This window comes from Lepidochelys kempii, chromosome 11, assembly GCF_965140265.1.
Source record: "Lepidochelys kempii isolate rLepKem1 chromosome 11, rLepKem1.hap2, whole genome shotgun sequence".
NCBI lineage: Eukaryota > Metazoa > Chordata > Testudines > Cheloniidae > Lepidochelys > Lepidochelys kempii.
Window position 1 is genome coordinate 38,733,870 of NC_133266.1, and position 21,475 is coordinate 38,755,344.

The window sequence follows — 21,475 nt, forward strand, 5'->3', positions numbered from 1 at the left end:
GGCGTTTATCACTATAGTATCCCAGTGCTTCACAAACATTAATATATTTTCACAACAACCCTATGAAATGAAGGGGTATTATTATTCCTGTTCTACAGATGGGGAGTTTAGGTATGCAGAGATTAAGGTAAAAAAGTATCTACTAATGTTGGATGCCCAATTTGTGACATCTAAGACAAGATTTTTAGAGTATTTATTATTATAGGACACTTTATATGTTCAAAGCACATATTGCATAGCAATTGACTTCAGTTGTGAGCACTCAGCACTTCTGCAACCTCAGCTCCCAATACCAGTCTCTTTGTCCAGCCAGTCCCATCTCAAGACCCTGTTTCCCTCTCCCTCTACCAGCTTCTAGTTCCATTCCCCCCAGGCTATTTATCCCAATCTACTAAAGTTCAGCTCTTTTCCGCTCTGAACTGAAGTCTGGCAGCTTCTTCCTACTCACTACCTAGGCCCAGCAGAGGGGTCACTGGAAGCACAGGAGACAGCAGTTCTCCAAAAAGGGCCATATTTTTGGCATTTAATATACCCACCTCTGACAGAGTGTTCATCCCCCACACTTACCCTGAAAGGGTTAATGTAGGCTAAGAAGGGGGCCAATTAACTAGACAGGCCACAGCTGAGGGTAATGAGGTGGTTTAATAATCCCTTGACTGAATAATGAGGGAGCCAGCGGAGGAGGAAGGAACTGGACTGTATTAATAAAGACAGGATGCTGCAGCAAGGAGGGTGCAGTCACACCTCAGGGAGAAGGGAGATGTGTCTAGAGGCTACAGAGCCAAAGTAGCCTACAGTTATTCCCTGGGAGGAGGAAGTTTTGGGGCAAACCCAGAGAAAGTGGTGGGGGGAGCCAGAAGGTTAGAAAATGCTCCAGGGAAAAAGGTCTAGAATGGAACACACCTTGACTGCTCATTAGAGGATCCCTGAGCTAGAACCCAGAGTAGAGGGCCCCTACCATCCACTGGGAAAGTGGCACCAGTTAGGCAGTGAATGGGAAGGCTGCCTGAGCCCATTAGTAAGAAGGGATTTTGATACTCCAGGAAAGGGGAGGATACATATGACTTGACTGGAGGACTAAGCCACAAACACAGAGCATCTTGCCTTGCAAAAAATACTGCTTCCTTTTTTGTGAAAAGTTCTATTTGAGATAGAGAACTGTTTTTGGTTATCACATGTCTGGGTTTTCTTTTATAACTCAAAGAACAATTTTATAAAGGAAAACGTGGGAAATTTCAGTCCACTACATTTCTTTGATGGCTCCTACACACCATATAGGACTAAATTAATCCCTGGTGTAACTAGAGTGAAACTAATGGAGTTACACCAAGGACAAAATTATCTCAAGACTTGTATTATTATTTACAGTGCAGTAGCACCTAGAGCTCCCAGTCAGGGATCAGGGCTCCATTGTGCTAGCCAAAAAGATGGTCCCTACCCCAAACAGCATATGATCTTGCCCCGGGTGCTCATCGGTCACTAAAATAGCTTAATGTAAGTAGTGGTATGTAATCAATCAAATTATTTTAAGTAAACAATTAATGTATTTAAGTTAACAGGTATAATATTTTTCTACAAGAAATGTACCATGTGTTCCTTTGATACTTTTTATAGTAGATATGTCATGTGTGTTCAAAATGTAATATCATGGTATCAAATATGATTGAAGATTCACTATTCAATTTACATGCACAATGCAAAAATAATCAGTAATAGACTGCTTATTTATCTGATCCATAATTTATGATCATTTATTTTTTCAAAATAACCTGGTTGCAGATATGACATATTATATAAATCTTTGTGTATCCTTGGATGCTATTTATTATTTTGGAACTTTTACTGTTTCTGGTGGAAATTAAGCAAAAGAAGGGAAACTAGTACAACTAAGCTTTTCTGGATTTCCAAATAACATTTAAAAAAAAGTATTCAGATGTGTAGAAGCAGCTAGACTAGATGTCTCAAAATGTTCTTACTGAATTTCAGACTCTCCAGATATTTATGAATACTGAAAAAGCTTTTAAAATTTAGTATCACTAAACATTTTTATGAAGATCTCTTGGTGTCTTCAAAATCTGAGTTTACACAAAAGCCAGGGGAAGAAGTTAGACTCTTGCTAACTCAGCTTGAGAACATAGTCCGGTTCAAGAAGGCCTGTCCCAAAGAAAGGGAGTAGAGCAGTAGCTGAGGTGAAGGGAGAGAGGCGAATACCAGGCAACAGCTGAAGGGGCTGAAACCCATCCCAGCCCCCTACCCAAAGCTGATACAGCAGGAGCCCTAGAGCCGCCAGTAACAGAAGAAAACCGCTGCAGCCAGAGAGACTCGATGTTCCTAACTTCACAGGAAGGCTACATTTAAAGGTGTTAAGCGGTTTCCATTGGCAGAGCCGCCAGCAAACCCGCACAGCAGCGTCCAGTACTTGGTGGCCGTTGTCCCAGTCCGCACAGGTCAGACCCGGGTTTACAGCCTGGATTTGGGGAGAGATAAGACCCCCGACCCTGAGTCGGCCCCCTGCCGCTGTACAGCGCAGAGCCCAGGAGAACCAGCCCCACGGCACCCCCGCAGCAGGCGGGCCCTGCGTTCAACCGGGGGGGAGGGAGGGAGAGGCGGCCGCGGAGAGGGAAGGCTACGGCTAGCGCGGCATAGAGCCACCCGACACAAAACCAGTGCGAACCTCTCCCCCGCCCGGCCCCGCCCGGCGAGGCGGCAGTAACCGCGCGTCTCGAGAGCTGTTTGGGGACAGGGCCGTGCGACGGGCTGGTGCAGGGAGAGGCCCCACCCCACGCTCTGCGGGCGGAGCCGGCGGCAGCTCCCCCCACAACGGCGGTCGCGCCTGGGAAGTTTGGTCCTCGCTGCGCTACGTCGGGCAGTTGCCAGACAGGTGCCGGACGCGGGAGAGAACTCCGCGGAGCCGTTGGCGGGCCCTGGCGAGGGCCCTGGGCAGTGATGACGTCTGTGCTGGACGCGCTGTGGGAGGACAGGGATGTTCGCTTCGACATCTCCCCGCAGTGAGTGGCGCCCCCGGGCCTCCCCTCTGCGAAGCCTCCTTCCGCCCCGTTGCGGGGCTGGTTCTCGGGGTGGCGGGGCCGCTTCGGAGAGCCCGGCCCGCCCCGGCCGCCCCGCTAGGGCCCGAGGCAACTCCCGGCACGGCCTAGAGCAGGGAGCTGCCTTCGCCTGGGAGAGACCCAGAGAGGGGCCGCGCTGGTGACTGGTCACGTCGCGACGGAGCGGTACATGCTAGGAGCCGCCAGGCCCTCCGGCTCGGATGTGCGGTCGGCATCCTTTTTTTTTTTTTTTTTTTTTTTACAAGGGAGCAGTGCATGCTGGGAGGGGGCAGGACAGGGGGATGCAGGGGCACGCTGTGGAAGCCTGAAGGCTCGCTGCAGTTTTAGCACAGATATTAATCCTGCTGTTTAAGTTTAGGGACTGGAGTGTAGTCAGGGCTCAGAAACAGGCAGTAGGTTGCTCCTTCTGTGTACTAAATCCTCTAGGAAGCTCCGATCTATTTTCCAGAATCTCCACTTTCATTTAAAATAAAAAGTACTGCTCCAGCTGCAGTGATTGCAAAGACAATCTCAAAAAACGTGTACTAAGTGTAACTAATGCAAAGATAAGGAGTACTTGTGGCACCTTAGAGACTAACCAATTTATTTGAGCATGAGCTTTCGTGAGCTACAGCTCAATACAGACTAACACGGCTGTTCCTCTGAAACCTGTCATAATGCAAAGATGTGCGCCCTGTTCACTTAATCAAGGCGTTTACTTAGATGACAGTGATTTTAAGTGTCAGCATTGCTGTCTGTTTAATTCTTGATGCAAGAAAGCGGGATCTTCACAGATCTATACTATTTAAAGATAATCTCAGTTTGGTGGTACATGTAAGTGACATTTTGGAAGATACTGCTTCCCCCTCCCCACACACTCACAACCCCAAGAAACCTAGCAGAACCCATAGGCATACTGAAGCCACATCAAAGTTCACAGAGCACACTTTTGTGTTTTGAACTTCTGCACAATCTAGAGTGAGTAACTTCACATTTTGGCGACTCATATAGGTGACGCTTGGAAGATTACTTCTCTCCCACAGATCTGACCCCTGCTTACAGAACACTTTGGCCTTCATTGTGTTTAAGGGTTACCATATTTCCGGTTCCCAAAAAAAGAGGTCACTACCAAGGGAGGAGAGCTGGGGGGAGTACTCACTGGAGGTGGGAGGCAGTGTTGCCCCGCATCACAGTGCGAAGGTGGCTGGTATAAGCCCAGGATGCAGCAACAGCCATTGCAGATGTAGGGGAGGGACCAATCAGGAAGGGGACTAATCGGGACCCTTTCTGAGCTGCAGCTTGTCTGCTCTGAAAACCCCTGCCCCCCGACATTTCATGTTGTTTTAAAAATCCCTCAGATATAAATTAATATTACTACAAATGTTCAAATAATATTTTCTTGGATCGTAAACAAATAATAGTCATTTTATACTGTCTGCACAGACACACAGCCTTTCCGTCAGTCTTCAATGTATTTAAATGGGAACATCTCTGCGAGTACGCCACACTCCCATTAATACAGTGAAGAATATTAGGTTTTCTCGTCTGATGTGCTACATGCCTATGCAAATACGATAATATTTACAGCAGCCCATGGAATATTGCATTTGTTGGGGAGAAGGTGTTAAAGGGATTATGTGGGAGTAGAAATGATCACCACTTTTCAGGGCCTGAGAGGGAAAACCCAATAATATCTTAATTGTACCTTATTTTGTTATGTCTAGACCAGAGTATTTTGTGGTCTGTTTAAATGGAAATGAATAGCCAAAACAAATAAAGTTACCTTGTTTTAGACAAATGAAAATGAGACCAGGAGAGGTTCTTATAGACTGTTTAGATTCTATTGAAGATACCAAAGGAAACAATGGAGACAGAGGTAAGTGCGTACCTAATGAAATTCTCCTCTTAACTTCTAATTTGTTTAATCATTGAGGGTTTAAAGTGGCTGTCACTGAAGTTAATGGGAACACTCCCACTCACTTCAGTAGGAACAGGAGTGGATCCTGAATGTATAATTGTCAGAAAGGAAAGAATTATGCCATTAGAAAATGATTATACCTGAAGTTAGGTTATTTCTGAAAGAAAAATGCAGATCTAGCAAGTAATGTTCTACAGTTGTCTGTGAACCTTGTAAGAGAGAGCTACTGTATGTATATCTGATATTGGTCATTAGTCTTCTCTCTGAAAAAGATCTTAGGAAAAACAAACATGTAGACTATAATGCAGACTATACTAGTGTACTTGTACTACCAGACATATATCTGTTCTCTCAAGGGTATTCATCAGGTAGTGCAGTCGGTGCCAATGGCATGGGTTTGATGAAAAGCAAAATAGGTGATGGAAAGACTGTACCTGTGGGTTTGTTTGGAATTGAAAGCCTGGTTAGGAAGCAATTCATTTGGGTTCAGTTTCCTCCCTAAAAACAACTTGGTGATCTTAAGCGATAATCCTGCAAAAGGTTGTATAGGCCTGTACTACAACTGTATAATGTCTAGTTTTAGTGGGAAGTTGTTTAAATTTTATAACACAAGAGGATTTCTCTTTTCAAGATTTATTGTACTCTCTAATTATCTCAGTGGTTTCTCTCATCATAGTTTAAGGTGCTTCTGTGGACAAAAGAAGTGGTAAATTCATCAGAGTGTCATTGGACTAGGTTTTAAAATGATGTTATCATCAGGTAACTACATTTTAAAATGATATAGCCTATTTCTCAGAGGACTGTTCGAAATGGTAACAAAATCTTCATTTATCAACTTGTTGCAGGAACTGGAACTCTTTAATTTGTTTAAATTAATTCATGAGCCATCCTGATGCAGGAACTTAAATACAATGTGAGATCTTTTCATTATTGAAAAGCCCTTTAATAGAAGAACCCACAGAGGAGAATAATTCCTTTATCTCTACTTAGAGCAAAATGTTGGGCCTTTCTTATACAGTAGTAAGGGATATTCACCACTGTGCTAGGGCCTTCAGTGGCCAGGCAGCCTAGCAGCTATATCATTGGTTAGGGGCTGGAGGGGGGACCTGCCCTCCTTTCCCTCAGGTCCTGGCTCAGAGTCCTGGGCCACTCACACTCCTAGACAGGGGAGATGGATCTTGTTCCTAGCCATGACGGGGATGCTCAGGACCTGTTGTCTGAGTTGCTCCTTATGGAAGTCTTTTAGCTTGGGGCATGGCCCTGCTAGTCCAGTTTCCCCATGGTTGGGGCTTGGCAGTAGATTCCCCTTAGCAGGGGAAGGCTTGCTTGCTTGCTTCCAGTGGCTGCATTGGCTGGTTGGTTGGTTGGTTACATCTGTGCCTTCAGGTAGACACACAAAAAGCTCCCACCTCTTCACCAGTGAGTACCTGACTGAGCCAGGCTCCCTTCTTTTCTCCCCCTTCCAGCCCTGGCATTGGCTACAGGTATAACGGGGCAGGGCTAGCTGAACCCACAGATTTTCTTTAACCCCTGCTGTGCCTGGCAGCTGTCTCTCTGCTCCTTCATAGCCACATAAGCTGCCTTCATACTCAGCCAAACACTCCTGAAGATGGTTGGGCTGATGTGCAAGCAGAAGGAATAGAGGGGATCTGCATAATGTGCATGGGTATAGGGCTACTTGGGAAGAAAGCTCATGTAAATGAACTCCTCATCCTCCCACCCACCACCAGTAGTCCTTTATAGATTCTGTTTATTGTTTCCATGAAGATTACTGCAGCTTCCATGATATGTGAGGGAAAAGGAATGGGAGTGAAATCCATAACTGTTTTTTGTTTTTAGGGCTTACCTCTTGTGGGTGTCACTGGTGTATGGGAGTAGAACTGGGCGAATAGCTGACTTTTTGGTTCTCTGGCAGTTCTGGTGGCTGGAGGGGTTTCGATTTGCTCCAAAACTGTAGATTACAAAAAAAAAAATTAAACAAATCAAAGACATCAGCAAAAACTTTGATTTGGAGCAAACAATTTTTTTAATCTGAAATGTTCAGTCTCATTTCTGGGTATTTTTAACTTTTTAAAATAAAAGCAAAGGAAATGAAGGGCTAGATTCACAAAATAACTGGAGGAGGAGTAGGTGGTGGTGGTACCCAACTTATAACCTGTAGGGCACTCTCCTTGAATGTAGAAGACCTATATTCAATTCTTCCATCTGCCTGATGTGGAGAAGGAATTTGAACGTAGGTCTCCCAGATTTCAAGAGAATCCCCTATCCACTGGGCTGTGGGATGTTGTGAAGCAGGTGTTTCAGTCATTCCTGTTGAAGTTATACTGCTTCAGATAAAATACTTGAATAGTCACTGGGCTAGAGAGAGAATGAGAATGAGTATGGCTTAGTGGTTAGGGCTCACCTGAGGTGGGGAAGATCCACGTTCAAGTCCCTGTTCCAAACCCTGTTTGAGAAATTGAAAGAGACCTACCCCAGAATACCCCAAACAGAATGGTTGGGGAAATCTTGTGCAATATTGGGATATCCTTTCTCCACATCAGCGAGAGACTGGGGGGGAACTGTATTTGGGTTTTTTTACGTCCCAGGTGAGGGGCCTAATGCCTAGAGTAAAGGTTATTAGGAAGGCAGCTGTGCTACTGTTGCCACCATTGCCCCTGGCCATCCTGTAAATTTAGCCCAAAAAATCAAACACATTGTCTCAGATATGTCAAAATCATTTGTTTTAACATTACCAAAGTTATTTTGTTTTTTAGTTTGACTGAAACTATTTGCAATAAGCGCACATTCGCAACTAGTTTTGACTAACCTGAAACTGCATTTTTTTCAGTGAATAAACTACTTTGTCAAAAAAGTCACCCAGTTCTATATCAGAAACTATTTGTTTCCCTCCTTCCTGATTGCCAACCTGAGGGATCTTTCTTATAACAGAACCTTAGTCCTTTCTCTAGCTGACAACGCTATATAAGAGTTGTTAGCCTAAAGCTCCCTTTTTGTGTGTGAGACCCATTTAAGGTTCACGACCACCATTGCACTGGTAGCTGCACAGTCACCTGGAGGAAACCCATTCCTCTAATAGGATCTTGGCGTAGGTGCTGAACATGACTCAGTGTCATTCTATGGTGGTAATGAACTCCATCTAAAATAAAGGTTTTTACAACAAAAGAAAGATCAGATTGGCATTTGTTTTGCAGGGGTTTTTCAGGAAGAGGAAGGGAGGCAGTTATGTTTAAATGTTAAGTTTTCTGGAACAACTTTGAAATCTCACATTTAATCTGGATAGTTGTCATCAAATTTAATGAAAAATGTTGCACTCTTTGTTTCCAGGTAGACTTCTAGTGACAAATTTACGGATTATTTGGCACTCATTGGCATTACCTAGAGTCAATCTCTGTAAGTATCCCCTTTAGTTAAGATGAATAAAGTTTTGTGTTTTTTTATGTGGTAGTATGCTGAATTTTCACAACAGTAATGAGTATAGCAATAAAGTTACAATCTAATAAACTCTTCAGTCTCCCATTGCTATCTAACCTGGGTATAAGCCAGCAGTATTCATTATTCCTTTCAGTAATATAGAATTGATATAATAATTCCTAGATAAACTGTCAATGTTTAATAACAATTTCTCAAACTAGAATTCTGAAGATCACAACAAAGTGTGTTATAGTTTTCCTAAAGTCTGTGGAATTTGAAGGTTTGCCTAGGAAAAACTGTTTCGTTTTACTGTACTTTGAATTGCCATCTTGTCATATCAGTATATGCTGTTGCCACTTCTTTATTCTGATTTAATCTTGATCCTCAGTTTTTCTCTCCTCAGAAATATATCATTTACTGTTGTGGGCCCTGATTCAGCAGGCTACTTAAACACATCTAACTTCAGTTACATGAGTATTCAATGAAACTGCTCAGATGCTTAAAGTCAAGCATATTTTTAAGTAGCTTGCAGAACGGTAGTATGTGTCATGGTACATTTGTTCAGCAGGCATTTTGCTCCAGATACTCAATTTCCAGTCGCCAAGAAAGTAGAAGTCCCGATGCTCACAAACTCAATCCCCCCTATATTGTATTATGTATTTGTGGTGATATTTTTTTCCAAGTTGTATAAAGTTTGCTTATGGTCTCAAGTACAGATTCACCCCTGCTATAAGCAGAGGCAATTCTATCCTTCAAAATTTTAGATATTTTAAAAATTGATTATCTTATAACTGTCAAAGTAATACATATAACAGATAATACAAGGTAATTTATTGACAAATAACAGCAAGTATTAATGAGTGAGTGAGTTTGCTAATTCTAGATTATCTCACACTGGACATCAGTGTAGGTGTTGAATGATGACCTTGAGAGTAGTATTAATAGGTGCAAAAATACTAGGATAGACTGCCTTGTGCATCATGTAAAGATATAAACATCCTTATCCTTTTACCTGCCACCTTACCCTAGCTTTCAAGACTGCATAATCTCCCCACAACTAGGGAGCTAGTTGGTCTTTACTTATTTCATTGTTGCAGCCTTATTCCGTATAAATTTATATCATTTCTATTAATATTTTCTAGCGCAGTGTTTCCCAAACTTGGGATGCTGCTTGTTCAGGGAAAGCCCCTGGAGGGCCCGGCCGGTTTGTTTACCTGCCGCGTCCGCTGGTTCGGTCGATCGCAGCTCCCACTGGCTGCGGTTCGCTGTGCCCGGCCAATGGGGGCTGCAGGAAGCGGTGGCCAGTACGTCTCTTGGCCCGCGCAACTTCCCGCAGCCCCCATTGGCCAGGCACAACGAACCGCGGCCAGTGGGAGCCACAATCGGCCGAACCTGCGGACGTGGCAGGTAAACAAACCGGCTGGGCCCACCAGGGGCTTTTCCTGCACAAGCGGCGTCCCAAGTTTGGGAAACACTGTTCTAGCAGAAAGATTAAAAACGGGGAAGTCTTAGTTTTTATAACACAAACTGTTGTGGTCAGGGCAATAAAGCATTTTAAAAATGTTACCTTCTTTTCCCTCTGTCCCCTCATTCTCTTCTTTTCAGACACACTATCCATTCCCTTACCCAAACTGCTTCTGTTATTTTTTCACTCTTAGCTCCTGGGATCCTCACAACAATATTAATATAATAGTGGTAGGGATTTGTTTTTAAGGGTCAGATTCTAGCTGGGAACAGGTATGACATAATGTAAAAGGCGTAGCCAGCCTATCATAATGTGGGCTTTTCACAATCAGTGTCCCAAGCAATGCTCTAACAGTATTGTTCTGTATAACTGAGAATTTTCTTGTGATCAAAACTGTGCTTTTTTCTCCCCTCCCCCCCCAATTTTTAGCTGTTGGTTACAACTGCATTATAAATATAACCACGAGAACCGCTAACTCAGTAAGTTTCAAAATACTTCTTAAATTAAAAAGGTGTAAAAGTACCATAAACACTCATTTCACTATATAATCTGAAAGTTCATCTTTAATCATAGAAATAAAATAGTAGTGAATTTTTTATTTTAAATATTTAGAAATAAACTTTTAATTTTCTAAGGAGAGGGTTTATTATTATAAGATTCTTGGGGGGGAAATAGTAACTTTGGTGGGGCCTGGATTTTAATAACCAGGGGGTCAGGAAGTCAGTGTAAAACTTCCATAGACTGCTCTGGGGGCCAGAATTTCACCTTAAGTGATTATAATTAGAATATGACCAAAAAAAAAATAGCATGCTTGGATTGCTGATTCTCTGTGTTGTTTACAAAATGTTAAATATTAACAATTTTTCTTATAGAAACTACGAGGACAGACAGAAGCTCTTTATATATTAACTAAATGTAACAATACACGGTTCGAGTTCATATTTACTAATGTGGTTCCTGGGAGTCCCAGACTTTTCACTTCAGTTATTGCTGTACACAGGTACCTTTCTTAAAATAAAGTTTAATTTTTAAAAATTATAGTAAATCAAGTATATATGCAGAATTTGGGATTGCTATCACTGATGCACCCATCACATACTCTCACATACGTAAAGTCCACAGAAGTATTTGAAATATGAGCAAGGAATCTTAAAATGTGGGGTGGAGAGATGAGGGGCAGAAAGCCTATGAGTCCAATTAAATGAATAAATACCGTAAAACTCATTTCATTCATATATGTTTTTGACTAGGGACAATATCCCACACCCTGCCTCAGCCAAAACTTTCACTCAAAGTGGAATGTGACGTGAATGAAGACTGCAGGCTCTGGCCCGAGCACAGTACAGGTTACAATAACTCCAGTGCAAACCTAAGAAAAAAATTCCATTGGAACAGTTATCAATTATTAGGTGAAACTAAAATTCTTGGATTCTTCTCCTGGGTCATCCTTGCATTCTATTAAAGATTCACTACGTGGTTTTGTCTTAACTATGTTTTGATTTAAATAAAATTTGTCAATTGATTTGCATCAAAACCATTCATCTTGCTTTCATAAATGACCTGGAATTTGTTTGAATTAGGGCTGTTGATTAATTGCAGTGAATTCATACGATTAACTCAAAAAAATTAATTGCGATTAATCACAGTTTTAATCGCACCGTTAAACAATAGAATACCAATTGAAATTTATTAAATATTTTTGAACGTTTTTCTACATTTTCAAATATATTGATTTAAATTACAACACAGAATACAGAGTGTACAGTGCTCACTTTATATTATTTTTGCACTGTAAAAGTGATAAAAGAAATAGTATTTTTCAATTCACCTCATACAAGTACTGTTGTGCAATCTCTTTATCGTGAAAGTGCAATTTACTAATGTAGAATTCTTTTGTTACATAACTACACTCAAAAACAAAACAACGTAAAATTTTAGAGCCTACAAGCATACTCAGTCCTACTTCTTATTCAGCCAATCGCTAAGACAAACAAGTTTATTTACATTTAAGGGAAATAGTGACATTTACAATGTCATCTGAAAGTGAGACCAGGCATTCGCATGGCACTTTTGTAGCTAGCATTGCAAGGTATTTACATGCCAGATATGGTAAACATTTGTATGTCCCTTCATGCTTCGGCCACCATTCTAGAGGACATGCTTCCATGCTGATGATTCTCGTTAAAAAAAATGCGTTAATTAAATTTTGACTGAACTCCTTGGGGGAAAATAGTATCTTTCCTGCTGTTTTACCCGCATTCTGCCATGTATTTCATATTATAGCAATCTCGGATGACCCAGCACATGTTGTTTGTTTTAAGAACACTTTCACTGCAGTTTTGACAAAACGCAATGTGAGATTTCTAAAGATAGCTACAGCACTCGACCCAAGGTTTAAGAATCTGAAGTGCCTTCCAAAATCTGAGAGGGACGAGGTGTGGAGTATGCTTTCAGAAGTCTTAAGAGCAACTCTCTGATATGGAAACTATAGAACCCAAACCACCAAAAAAGAAAATCAACCTTCTGCTTGTGACATCTGACTCAGATGATGAGAGTTAACATGCATCTGTCTGCATTGCTTTGGATTGTTATAGAGTAGAACCCGTCATCAGTGTGAACACATGTCCTCTGGAATGGTGGTTGAAGATGAAGGGACATATGAATCTTTAGCACATCTGGCACATAATTATCTTGCAACGCTGGCTACAACAGTGCCATGCGAATGCCTGTTTTCATTTTTGGGTGACATTGTAGACAATAAGTGGGCAGTATTATCTCCGGCGAATGTAAATAAAACTTGTTTGTCTGAGGCCTTGTCTGCACTACGGGAGGAGATCAATCTAAGTTACGCAACTTCAGCTACGTATGGCGTCCACGCTATGCAATGTTGATGGGAGACACTCTCCCGTTGATTTCACTGCGCTTCTCATTCAGGTGAAGTACAGGAGTCAACGGGAGAGCGACCTGCGGTCGATTTAGCAGGTCTTCACTAGACCCACTAAATCAACCGCCAATGCATCGATCCCCGTGCATTGATCCCCTGGTAAGTGTAGACATGCCCTGAGTGACTGGCTGAACAAGAAGTAGGACTGAGTGGACTTGTAGGCTCTAAAGTTTTAAATTTATATTTTTGAATGCAATTTTTTTTTGTACATAATTCTACATTTTTAAGTTCAACTTTCATGATAAAGGGATTGCATTACAGTACTTGCGTGAGGTGAATTGAAAAATATGATTGTTTTTTTACAGCACAGATATTTTTAATAAAAAATAAATATAAAGTGAGTGCTGTACACTTTGTATTCTGTGTTGTAATTGAAATATATTTGAAAATGTAGAAAACATCCAAAAATATTTAACTAAATGGCATTCTGTTATTGTTTAACTGTGATTAATCGCACGATTAATAGTGATTAATTGTTTTAATCATGCAATTCATCATGATTAATTTTTTAATTGCTTGACAGCCCTAGTTTGAATACAAAAGCTTAAGTTCTACAGGTAATGATTTTAAATAATTCCTATGGTTTAAAGTAGCCTGTATGATATTAGGGGGAAAAATTTTTTCTGATTTCTAAATAACACTAGAGTTAATTTCACTATTAAGTTCTTTCAAGGTAAAAACCAATATTAATAAGTAAAGTACACTTTTAATTGAAATATTTGCATAATAGTAGTGAATCATTTACTGTAAATCAAGGGAGGAATCATGACTTGATTGAAAAGCCCATTGAGGCCAGGATTTCACCCCTAAAGAATAAGTTATATAGATGTGAACATGTACATAGTCTAATGGCATGAACACTGATCTACACTATATACATAATTAAAAATTGTGGAATAGTGATTTGTGTATATCTTATACACACAGCATATTTGTGCCTGATCTGAGTTGAAAATTAAATGTTTCCCAATGTCCATACTGTATATAATGTGTGAACAGCAAGGCTTTGGTTGCATTTTAACAGCTAAAAGAGGAGAACTGCAAGGTGCAGAAAAGTGACAGCATGCATCAGAACACTGCAAAAGACAAAAATTGATTTCAAGCTAAAAAGTAATTTTTAAAATGGTTTTTAGTTTTTCAAAAAAAAAAAAAAAAAACACCACACCCCCAACAACAGATATTCTACTTAGTGAAGGTTTAATAAAATTGCTGAACTTATTTGTAGAATGTAGATAATTGAAGTGGGATGTTTGAAATATTTTATAAACCTGTGTTAATATGAACTATGAAAGACATTGAAATCTTCAGCTTTGGCATGTATTTTTATTTGTAGAGCTTATGAAACTTCTAAAATGTACCGTGATCTTAAGCTGAGAAGTGCATTGATTCAAAACAAGCAACTGAGATTATTACCGCAAGAACAAGTATATGACAAAATCAATGGAGTCTGGAATTTATCTAGCGACCAGGTATAGTTAAAACAAGAGTATATGCAATTTTACTAAAACTGTGCTTTGTTTTTCATCTTCCTAGCAACTGTACTATTATAGTTCTATAACCTCACAGGAATTCTCTTTTGGTTCAGTTCATGAGTGGGTTACATGAGAAGCTGTCCATCCTGTGTGTATGCTATTCAGTATAACAGAGTACTCCTCTTAGCAACCTGTCATGACATTTGTGAGACATTTTCAGCTCTATATACAAGGAACTAGATACACAGCTCCTATTAACAAGAAGTATTTGAGAGCCTAATGGTCTGTGTATCATCCTGAAAGTATACCCTGCTATTTCTAAAACACTTTGCTGCATATTTGTATAATCTACTTGCAGCTTTTGACTGCATGTTTTCCTTTGTTTTTTAGTTGCTAGCAACTATAGAAGATTATTTCTTGGGGATGGGGAGAGACTAGTGGTTGCAAGTGACATGTACAATATGTTGGTGTTCTTCTCCAGGGCACTATTATTTGTACTTGTTTAGGGCATGGAACAAAATTGAAGCTGTTATTTGTCTGTGTAATTTTAGTCCAAAATGGGCATAACATCAGTCTTGATGACTAAGAGTTCTTTCCTCTATGCTCCAGTTTTGATTTTGGCACACATCTCCCCAGTCACTTAAATTTAACGCACATGCCATTGTACTTGTACAGTATACCAGTTCTGGAACTATACAGTGAACAACACTTGAAAGTTTCACATTATCCTCTAAGGTTCACTGTGCTGTAGTGTGATCCTGGTTTGCTGCAGTAATAGCAATCCCCCAAGGGTTTTCACCACTTGACTAGTGATAGTCTTTTTTAAGATCTTCTCCTGCTCCCATTGAAGTCAGTGGTAACACTCCAATTGACTTCAGTTAGGCAGCATCAAATCCTAATTGAACTGAATGCGGAGTTCCATTATATTAGCATTTCAGTGCAGGATATGAGTAGGGTATGCAAATGAAAACAGGCCCTACATTTCAAAGGAATTCTGATATATCTATTTTTTACAGGGAAATCTGGGGACCTTTTTCATTACTAATGTGAGAATAGTTTGGCATGCAAATATGAATGACAGCTTTAATGTCAGCATACCATATCTGCAAATTGTAAGTATCTTAACTTCAACAATCCTTTTTAAACCTAAATATTGTATGATATGGGTCAAATTCCAACCTTCGATTCACACACCTAACTCACATTGAACATAAAGGGAGTTGCATGCCCTTATCTCAGGGAAGATTTGGCCCTATTAATATCTGTTGCAGAGCAGACTTTCTGTCCAGATTCCTTGAAAAATCAAGGCTTTCAGGATCAGGAGCTGGATGCTTGGATCTGCTCTGCATTTCTAATTTCCATGGTGCTTACCATGCTGCTGCTCCAGTGTCAGTAGTGTACACCACTGTATGTGACCGCTGGAATTCATCTTTTGATCAAAGTTTTCAGAAAGGAACACTGCCAAGACCTTGTCATCATTTCCGATGGAATACTCCTCCGCCAGCTGTCAGTGGTTCAGATTTGGACTTCCAAATGGCTGAAGATGCCACGCATTCAGAGCTGATAATCGTAGTTAATAGTATTAATAAATTGTTTGTATCAAGGAATTAAAGAACACCATTTTTAAAAACACACTTTACCTCTTTTTACTTTACAACCAGCGTTCAATAAAGATTAGAGACTCAAAGTTTGGCTTGGCACTTGTCATAGAAAGTTCTCAGCAGGTAAGATGATTTAATAGCATTCTTTAGTTACTTTCATTTTTACCTATATAGCTATGTAATTCTGATATTCAGTGTGCTATTTTTTAAACAATGAATAGACTGAACTCCTATATGCTCTTTAGAGTTTAAACTCAAGAAAACTTGGCTACATAAGAGGCCAAAATTGTGGTGAAAATATGGCTGTTGAGTTATGAATTTATTGAACAAAGATTTTGATGAATGAACCATCAGCTGATTAATGAGGTCTCTGACTGAAACACAAACTGGCCAGCATGGCCAGTTAATTTATTTATTTAGGTAATGCCTTGTTACGCAGGAACTCTGGTTTAGGGAGAGTAATAATGGATTACTTTTAGCACTGTGCAGCTAAATACCATTAAAAAAATACCATTAAAAAAAATTGTCATCTTTGCTACTCTCTGTAAAAGGTTGGTAATTTCTTCTACTAGTGACCATGATCAAAAACGTTTCTACAGTTGAAAAAAAACTATTTTTGGCTACATCAAATGCATTCATTATAACTGAAAAGCTACCTTCACAATAGCACTTACGATCTAATGGATGAAGCATTTATTGAGCAGCTCGAAACTCCTGAATACAGATCCTAGACTTGCTACTGATTTTCAGTTTTCTCTTGACGTCTCCATGTCTCTGTTTCCCATCTGTAAAACAGAATAGCAGTGCATAGCTTTTATACTTCACAGGGTGTGAAATCCTAGCCCACTGGAAGTCCATGGGCCAGAATTGCACCCAGGGTTTGTACAGCAGTTTGAAATGTATAAAATGCTTATATAAAAGTCCTCACTGTTAGTATTAAGAAATGCCTGTCAAGTCAAGAGGAAGTACTTAGTCTATAAGTATATATATCTTTTATATAGTAAAAATTAATTAATTTGAGTACATATTTTTCTTTTCTTGTAGAGTGGAGGATATGTACTTGGTTTTAAAATAGACCCTGTGGAGAAACTACAGGAGGCAGTGAAAGAAATAAATTCACTGTATAGAGTTTACTCAGCTAGCCCTATATTTGGAGTGGATTATGAAATGGAAGAAAAGGTATGCTGTTCCTTTTATTACAGAAGCTACATGCAGCATTGCACTAACAGAAGAAATAAAATTATATTAAAAACATTATATATAAATGTATTTGTTTACTTCATTGTCTCCAATTTACAGCCTCAACCTCTTGAAGATCTGACAGTCGAACAGGTTCAGGATGATGTGGAAATCGAATCTGATGAACAGACAGATGCTTTTGTGGTAAGCTACTCCAGAAAAACAATTGTTGTTTGATTATTTAAATATAAATCATTTATGGACTTGGGTTCCTACTAAAATATATGTTTGGTCTTCTGATGTTAGATAACATATTTAGATGTCTTTTGGGCATAAAGTCCAAAACTATGCTATAGTCTCTAACTGTAAATATATAAGCTTTTTTCAACAGTCTCTGTAGAAAGAGCTATGTTTCAAATGATTATTGACAGTCAAGGTAGTTGGTGTTTAAAGTAGCAGTCACAAGCAACTTGCAGCATGCTTTAAGGTCCAGCAGGGTCTAAAAGCTTGTAGTTTAATCAGATCATACAGATATTAAAATTAAGTCTTCTTTCTTTCTGGGCAGATTGATTTGATAATGTTGTGTCTAGAAGGTTGTCTCAGTATTTGCCCCCACAAGATTTTAGGAAAAGGTGATAGTAACTGTTGTCCCTTAACCTAATATGAAGAAGTGATGAGTACCTACAACTTCCATTGATACAAACACAAGAGGATATTCTGATGAGGTGGAGTCTTTTCTGAAATTATTTTAAATGTAGTTCTTTCCCTACACCCAGAAACTGTTTTTTAGTATAAACAGAAGAGTGCACAAGTATTTTTATATGGTAGCCTAACCCAAAATACACATTGTCATAGTTCACCTTTGAAATCTGGTAGACTCAACAATCCTAAAACCAATCCTACTAGTCTGCCCTTACTTTTCTTCTTTCCTATCCCTTATCTGTCCTGCTAACCTTCAGTTTTTTAATCTCTATATTTTTCCTTTTTCTCTTCTTTCAGTCTGTAATTTCCTTTCTTTTTTTTCCCCCCTCTTTTCTTATGGGTTTTTTTCTTTTGTTTTGGTTTATTTTTTGGTTTCAGTGCCCAGAGTACTTTTATTTCTGTGAGCTTGTCATCACAGTTACAATCCTTTTCTCTTACATTTGGATTTTGTCTGGGTTATCTATGCCTTTGTCACTTCTACTTTGGATTAATCTAATGTGCTCTGTATTTAACTATCCTAGAATAATATTTGGAAGCTGTAGCTGGTACAGAATGTAGTGATCTACTTGCTTAGCGGTAGTTGCCACAGGGAACATATTTCATCTGAATTCCACAGGCTGGCTCCTTAATAGTCTGTTATTGTAATTGAAGGCGTTAGTATTCTGTACAGTCCCATGTGATTTCAGGCCTATTCGGGAAAATGCTTTGGCCCACCAAGACAGCTGAGGTCAGCTGAGACACTTTTTGCTAAATCCCTAGATTTAAAGGTCTAGGAGCTGCTGGCCTGGACCTCTCAGAGAAGAGCCCTTGATGCTGGAATTTGCTTCCTGTGCTTGTCCAAGACTCAGTCTGATTTTCAGGGGATGGTATAAAGCCCACCTCTTTATACAGGTCTTTGCATGAGACAGGAATGACTTTGCGTAAGTGTTAGATTAGCCCATTAGTGTTGTTGACTAATCATTTTGATAATGTTATTTTTAATTTTTATGAGCATTCCCCAAGATGATATAAAGAGCCCATTTTGAGAAACTGAATAGTAAATGTTGCTGCATGTGCAGCAGGAACTATGAGGATGCCATCAGTTCTGCCTCTGTTTTATCATGAAAAACACACATTTATTACAACAGACATTTTAGCAGTTATTTAGATAGACTATTTTATATTAAGTCACTGCTTTCTGGTTGAAGTTTTGCATAGTAAATTTCAACCCAGAGTGAATTTTTAGTCTTATTTATAAAATGAAAGTAAAAGATTCTACCAAGCACATATGTAAATCTCAGAAAACATGCCAAATGCAGTTTTAAATAAAAGGGATTTTGTTTAATACTGAAATTTATTTTAAAATGTAAAGTTAATAGAACTGAGAAGCCTAAAAGTATCTCTGTGTAGATATAAAAAGGTATTAATGGTAAATGGAAAGTATTTTTTTAAATTGTACATAAGAAAACAATTTTAAATCATTTAGGCGGGTTTATGATACTTTTTTTTTTCTCTTTGTAGGCTTACTTTGCTGATGGTAATAAGGTAAGAACACTTTAACATTGTAAAATGCATATTATTTAATAATTCACTATTCACAGATTCTAATGAAACTTGTCTTTTATTTGTTCCTCCTCCCTATGCCCTTCACCTCCAAAAAAGCAACAAGATCGGGAACCTGTATTTTCAGAAGAACTGGGACTAGCAATAGAGAAACTGAAGGATGGATTCACGCTTCAGGGACTCTGGGAAGTAATGGGTTGATTTAGATTTAACATTATTTTCCTAATCCGTGCAAGGCATGTAGTCATTATGTTACTACCAGATCTTTAGGAAGACTGAAAATATTTGAGTAAGACAGAACAACTATACCAAAGAGAAGGAACGTATAAATATCATACAGTGCATAGTTAACTGATTTTGTGAAAGAAAACTTGTTAAAGAAATTGTACATTTGTAACAATTGTATTTTGTATGTTTTTGTATATATTTCTTGTGCTAAAGTTTTAAATTATTTATTTGCTTATAGAAAAAAAATGTACTGATCTATAATTTTATCTAAACAACATTTCCATAGCAACTTTTGTGACACATTCTTAAAATGTTATTTAGGGGAATAAAAACAAAAATATATAAACGTGGGAAACTTTTTTTTTTAGAAAGAATAGTTTATCATGGCAGTATTGTGGTATTAATATCATTTTGACAAAGTACTGTACTATTCCAAGTGTAACTGTTAGTTTTCGTATTACATATAGAACTTCATGTACTGTATCTCAATCATCATTCCAGGTACTAATTTTCATCCAAAGACTCCAGTACAAATTTTTTTCAGAAAGCACTGACTCGTTTGTTTTTTAAAGGAGATAATCAGGAAAGAATCACACACTACATATCTTTTGCTTCTGACCCATCAGACCTTTAGAATGTTGTGTTATATGCAGAGAGAATTGAGTCATTTATTGTTTAAAGGGGAGATGCAGCTGTTATGTTTTTTAGTGAGATGAGACCTTACACACTATTTCCTATAAATGGAAAAAGTCAAATGAGCTCTCCTTTCAGCTGTTGTTGTAGCAGCTGACTGCACCAGTGACTTCACTGTGGTATGGAAAGGAAGAAAAGCCTGTTAAATATTTGTGTAAAACTTATATACATAAAACTATAATTAAATGAAATCCTGTTTATATCAAATGTATTTATAAAAGTTGGTGCCCAATCCTGCTCCCATTTAAGTCCCATTAATGGGTGTTTTGCCATTGACTTCTGTGGGAGCAAGATCAAGCCCTTTGTCACTAAAGCATGTTAAGCAAATTCTGGGTTGTTAAACTTCTACATTTCCAAATTTAATCGAAATCTAAGCCTTCCCTGCCTAAATCCTGAAACTTTTAACAAAAATAATTTGTGAGTACCTAACTCATGTATATTTTCTAAATCTGCTCTTCTTACTTTGTTAAACTATTAACAGTTTGTACTATTAATACAAAGGCTCTTTTTTCTCAATTTTTAGTTTTGTGAACACTCTCATTGATGAAAGAATTTTCATTTGTGGCATTCATTTTTTTAAAAAACATTTTCTATTCTGTCTCTAGCGTACATATTACCTTCATTTAAATGGATAGAGGATACCCCTTACTGATGTCACTTTTAATGTTTCCCTAAAATGAAAACTTAAAAACAAATACTTGGGGAGAGGGGGAAGGGAACTGATAATATGTCTAGGAAAATGATCTGGAGTGAGAACTACATTTTAAGAATAAAAAAATTGGAGCTTCATTTGTAAATAATTAAGTGGAATTTTGCTTGGAGACTCTTTTCATATTTTAACTTGCAAACAAATTATCATGTATTGTTAAGTGCAAATCCAAAATAAAATACATATTTTTCATTACATTATTTCTCCAGAACTGAATTATCTTTTCAGATATGATATATGTGAGTATGAAAAAACATCCTAGCACAAAATATCTGTCTCTAATGAATCACAATGAATTTTACTCATAATGAAGTACCAGACATTCATACTGGGCAACTTTTGTGAAGCAATCTCTTTAAAAAACATTTTCTGTGAATCCACTGTGAATAGACATAACATCATAGCTGCTAACTTTACCCTTTGCAGATAATACTTTTATTTCAGAGTATTCTGTAATGTGTTTATATTTGAGATCTGATTCATAGCTATTTCCTTAAAGACCAGATTCTGCCATCCTTACTCACATTGCATTATATCTTACTCTGCAAGTTTCAGTGATTAAAT

General features: G+C 38.7%; 1 protein-coding gene across 4 annotated transcripts; it reads left to right on the forward strand.

Annotated features, from left to right (window-relative positions):
• The first annotated feature begins 2,782 nt into the window (after nucleotides 1–2,782).
• Nucleotides 2,783–21,106, forward strand: BBS5 (Bardet-Biedl syndrome 5). 4 transcript variants are annotated; one of them, XM_073305760.1, is made up of 12 exons: nucleotides 2,784–3,008; nucleotides 4,838–4,920; nucleotides 8,290–8,355; nucleotides 10,271–10,320; nucleotides 10,714–10,841; nucleotides 14,119–14,254; nucleotides 15,274–15,369; nucleotides 15,919–15,981; nucleotides 16,903–17,037; nucleotides 17,158–17,241; nucleotides 19,240–19,263; nucleotides 19,381–21,106. In XM_073305760.1, the coding sequence occupies exons 1-12, from the start codon at nucleotides 2,947–2,949 to the stop codon at nucleotides 19,480–19,482; spliced, it is 1,029 nt and encodes a 342-aa protein (XP_073161861.1). In that variant the 5' UTR covers nucleotides 2,784–2,946; the 3' UTR covers nucleotides 19,483–21,106. The 4 variants fall into 4 exon arrangements, with proteins under 4 accessions (XP_073161863.1, XP_073161861.1, XP_073161865.1 ...); XM_073305761.1 differs by lacking the exon at nucleotides 2,784–3,008 and adding an exon at nucleotides 3,033–3,272; XM_073305762.1 differs by lacking the exon at nucleotides 15,919–15,981 and having other exon boundaries at nucleotides 2,783–3,008.
• Nucleotides 21,107–21,475: the final 369 nt, after the last annotated feature.

What these genes read in the sequence shown, in the direction of transcription:
- BBS5 (XM_073305760.1), top strand. Translation starts at nt 2,947, where the DNA reads ATGACGTCTGTGCTGGACGCGCTGTGGGAGGACAGGGATGTTCGCTTC. An exon ending in CCACGAGAACCGCTAACTCA is followed by an intron (nt 10,321 to 10,713) that starts GTAAGTTTCAAA and finishes TTTTTCTTATAG; the next exon opens with AAACTACGAGGACAGACAGA. An exon ending in ACTTTGCTGATGGTAATAAG is followed by an intron (nt 19,264 to 19,380) that starts GTAAGAACACTT and finishes CCTCCAAAAAAG; the next exon opens with CAACAAGATCGGGAACCTGT.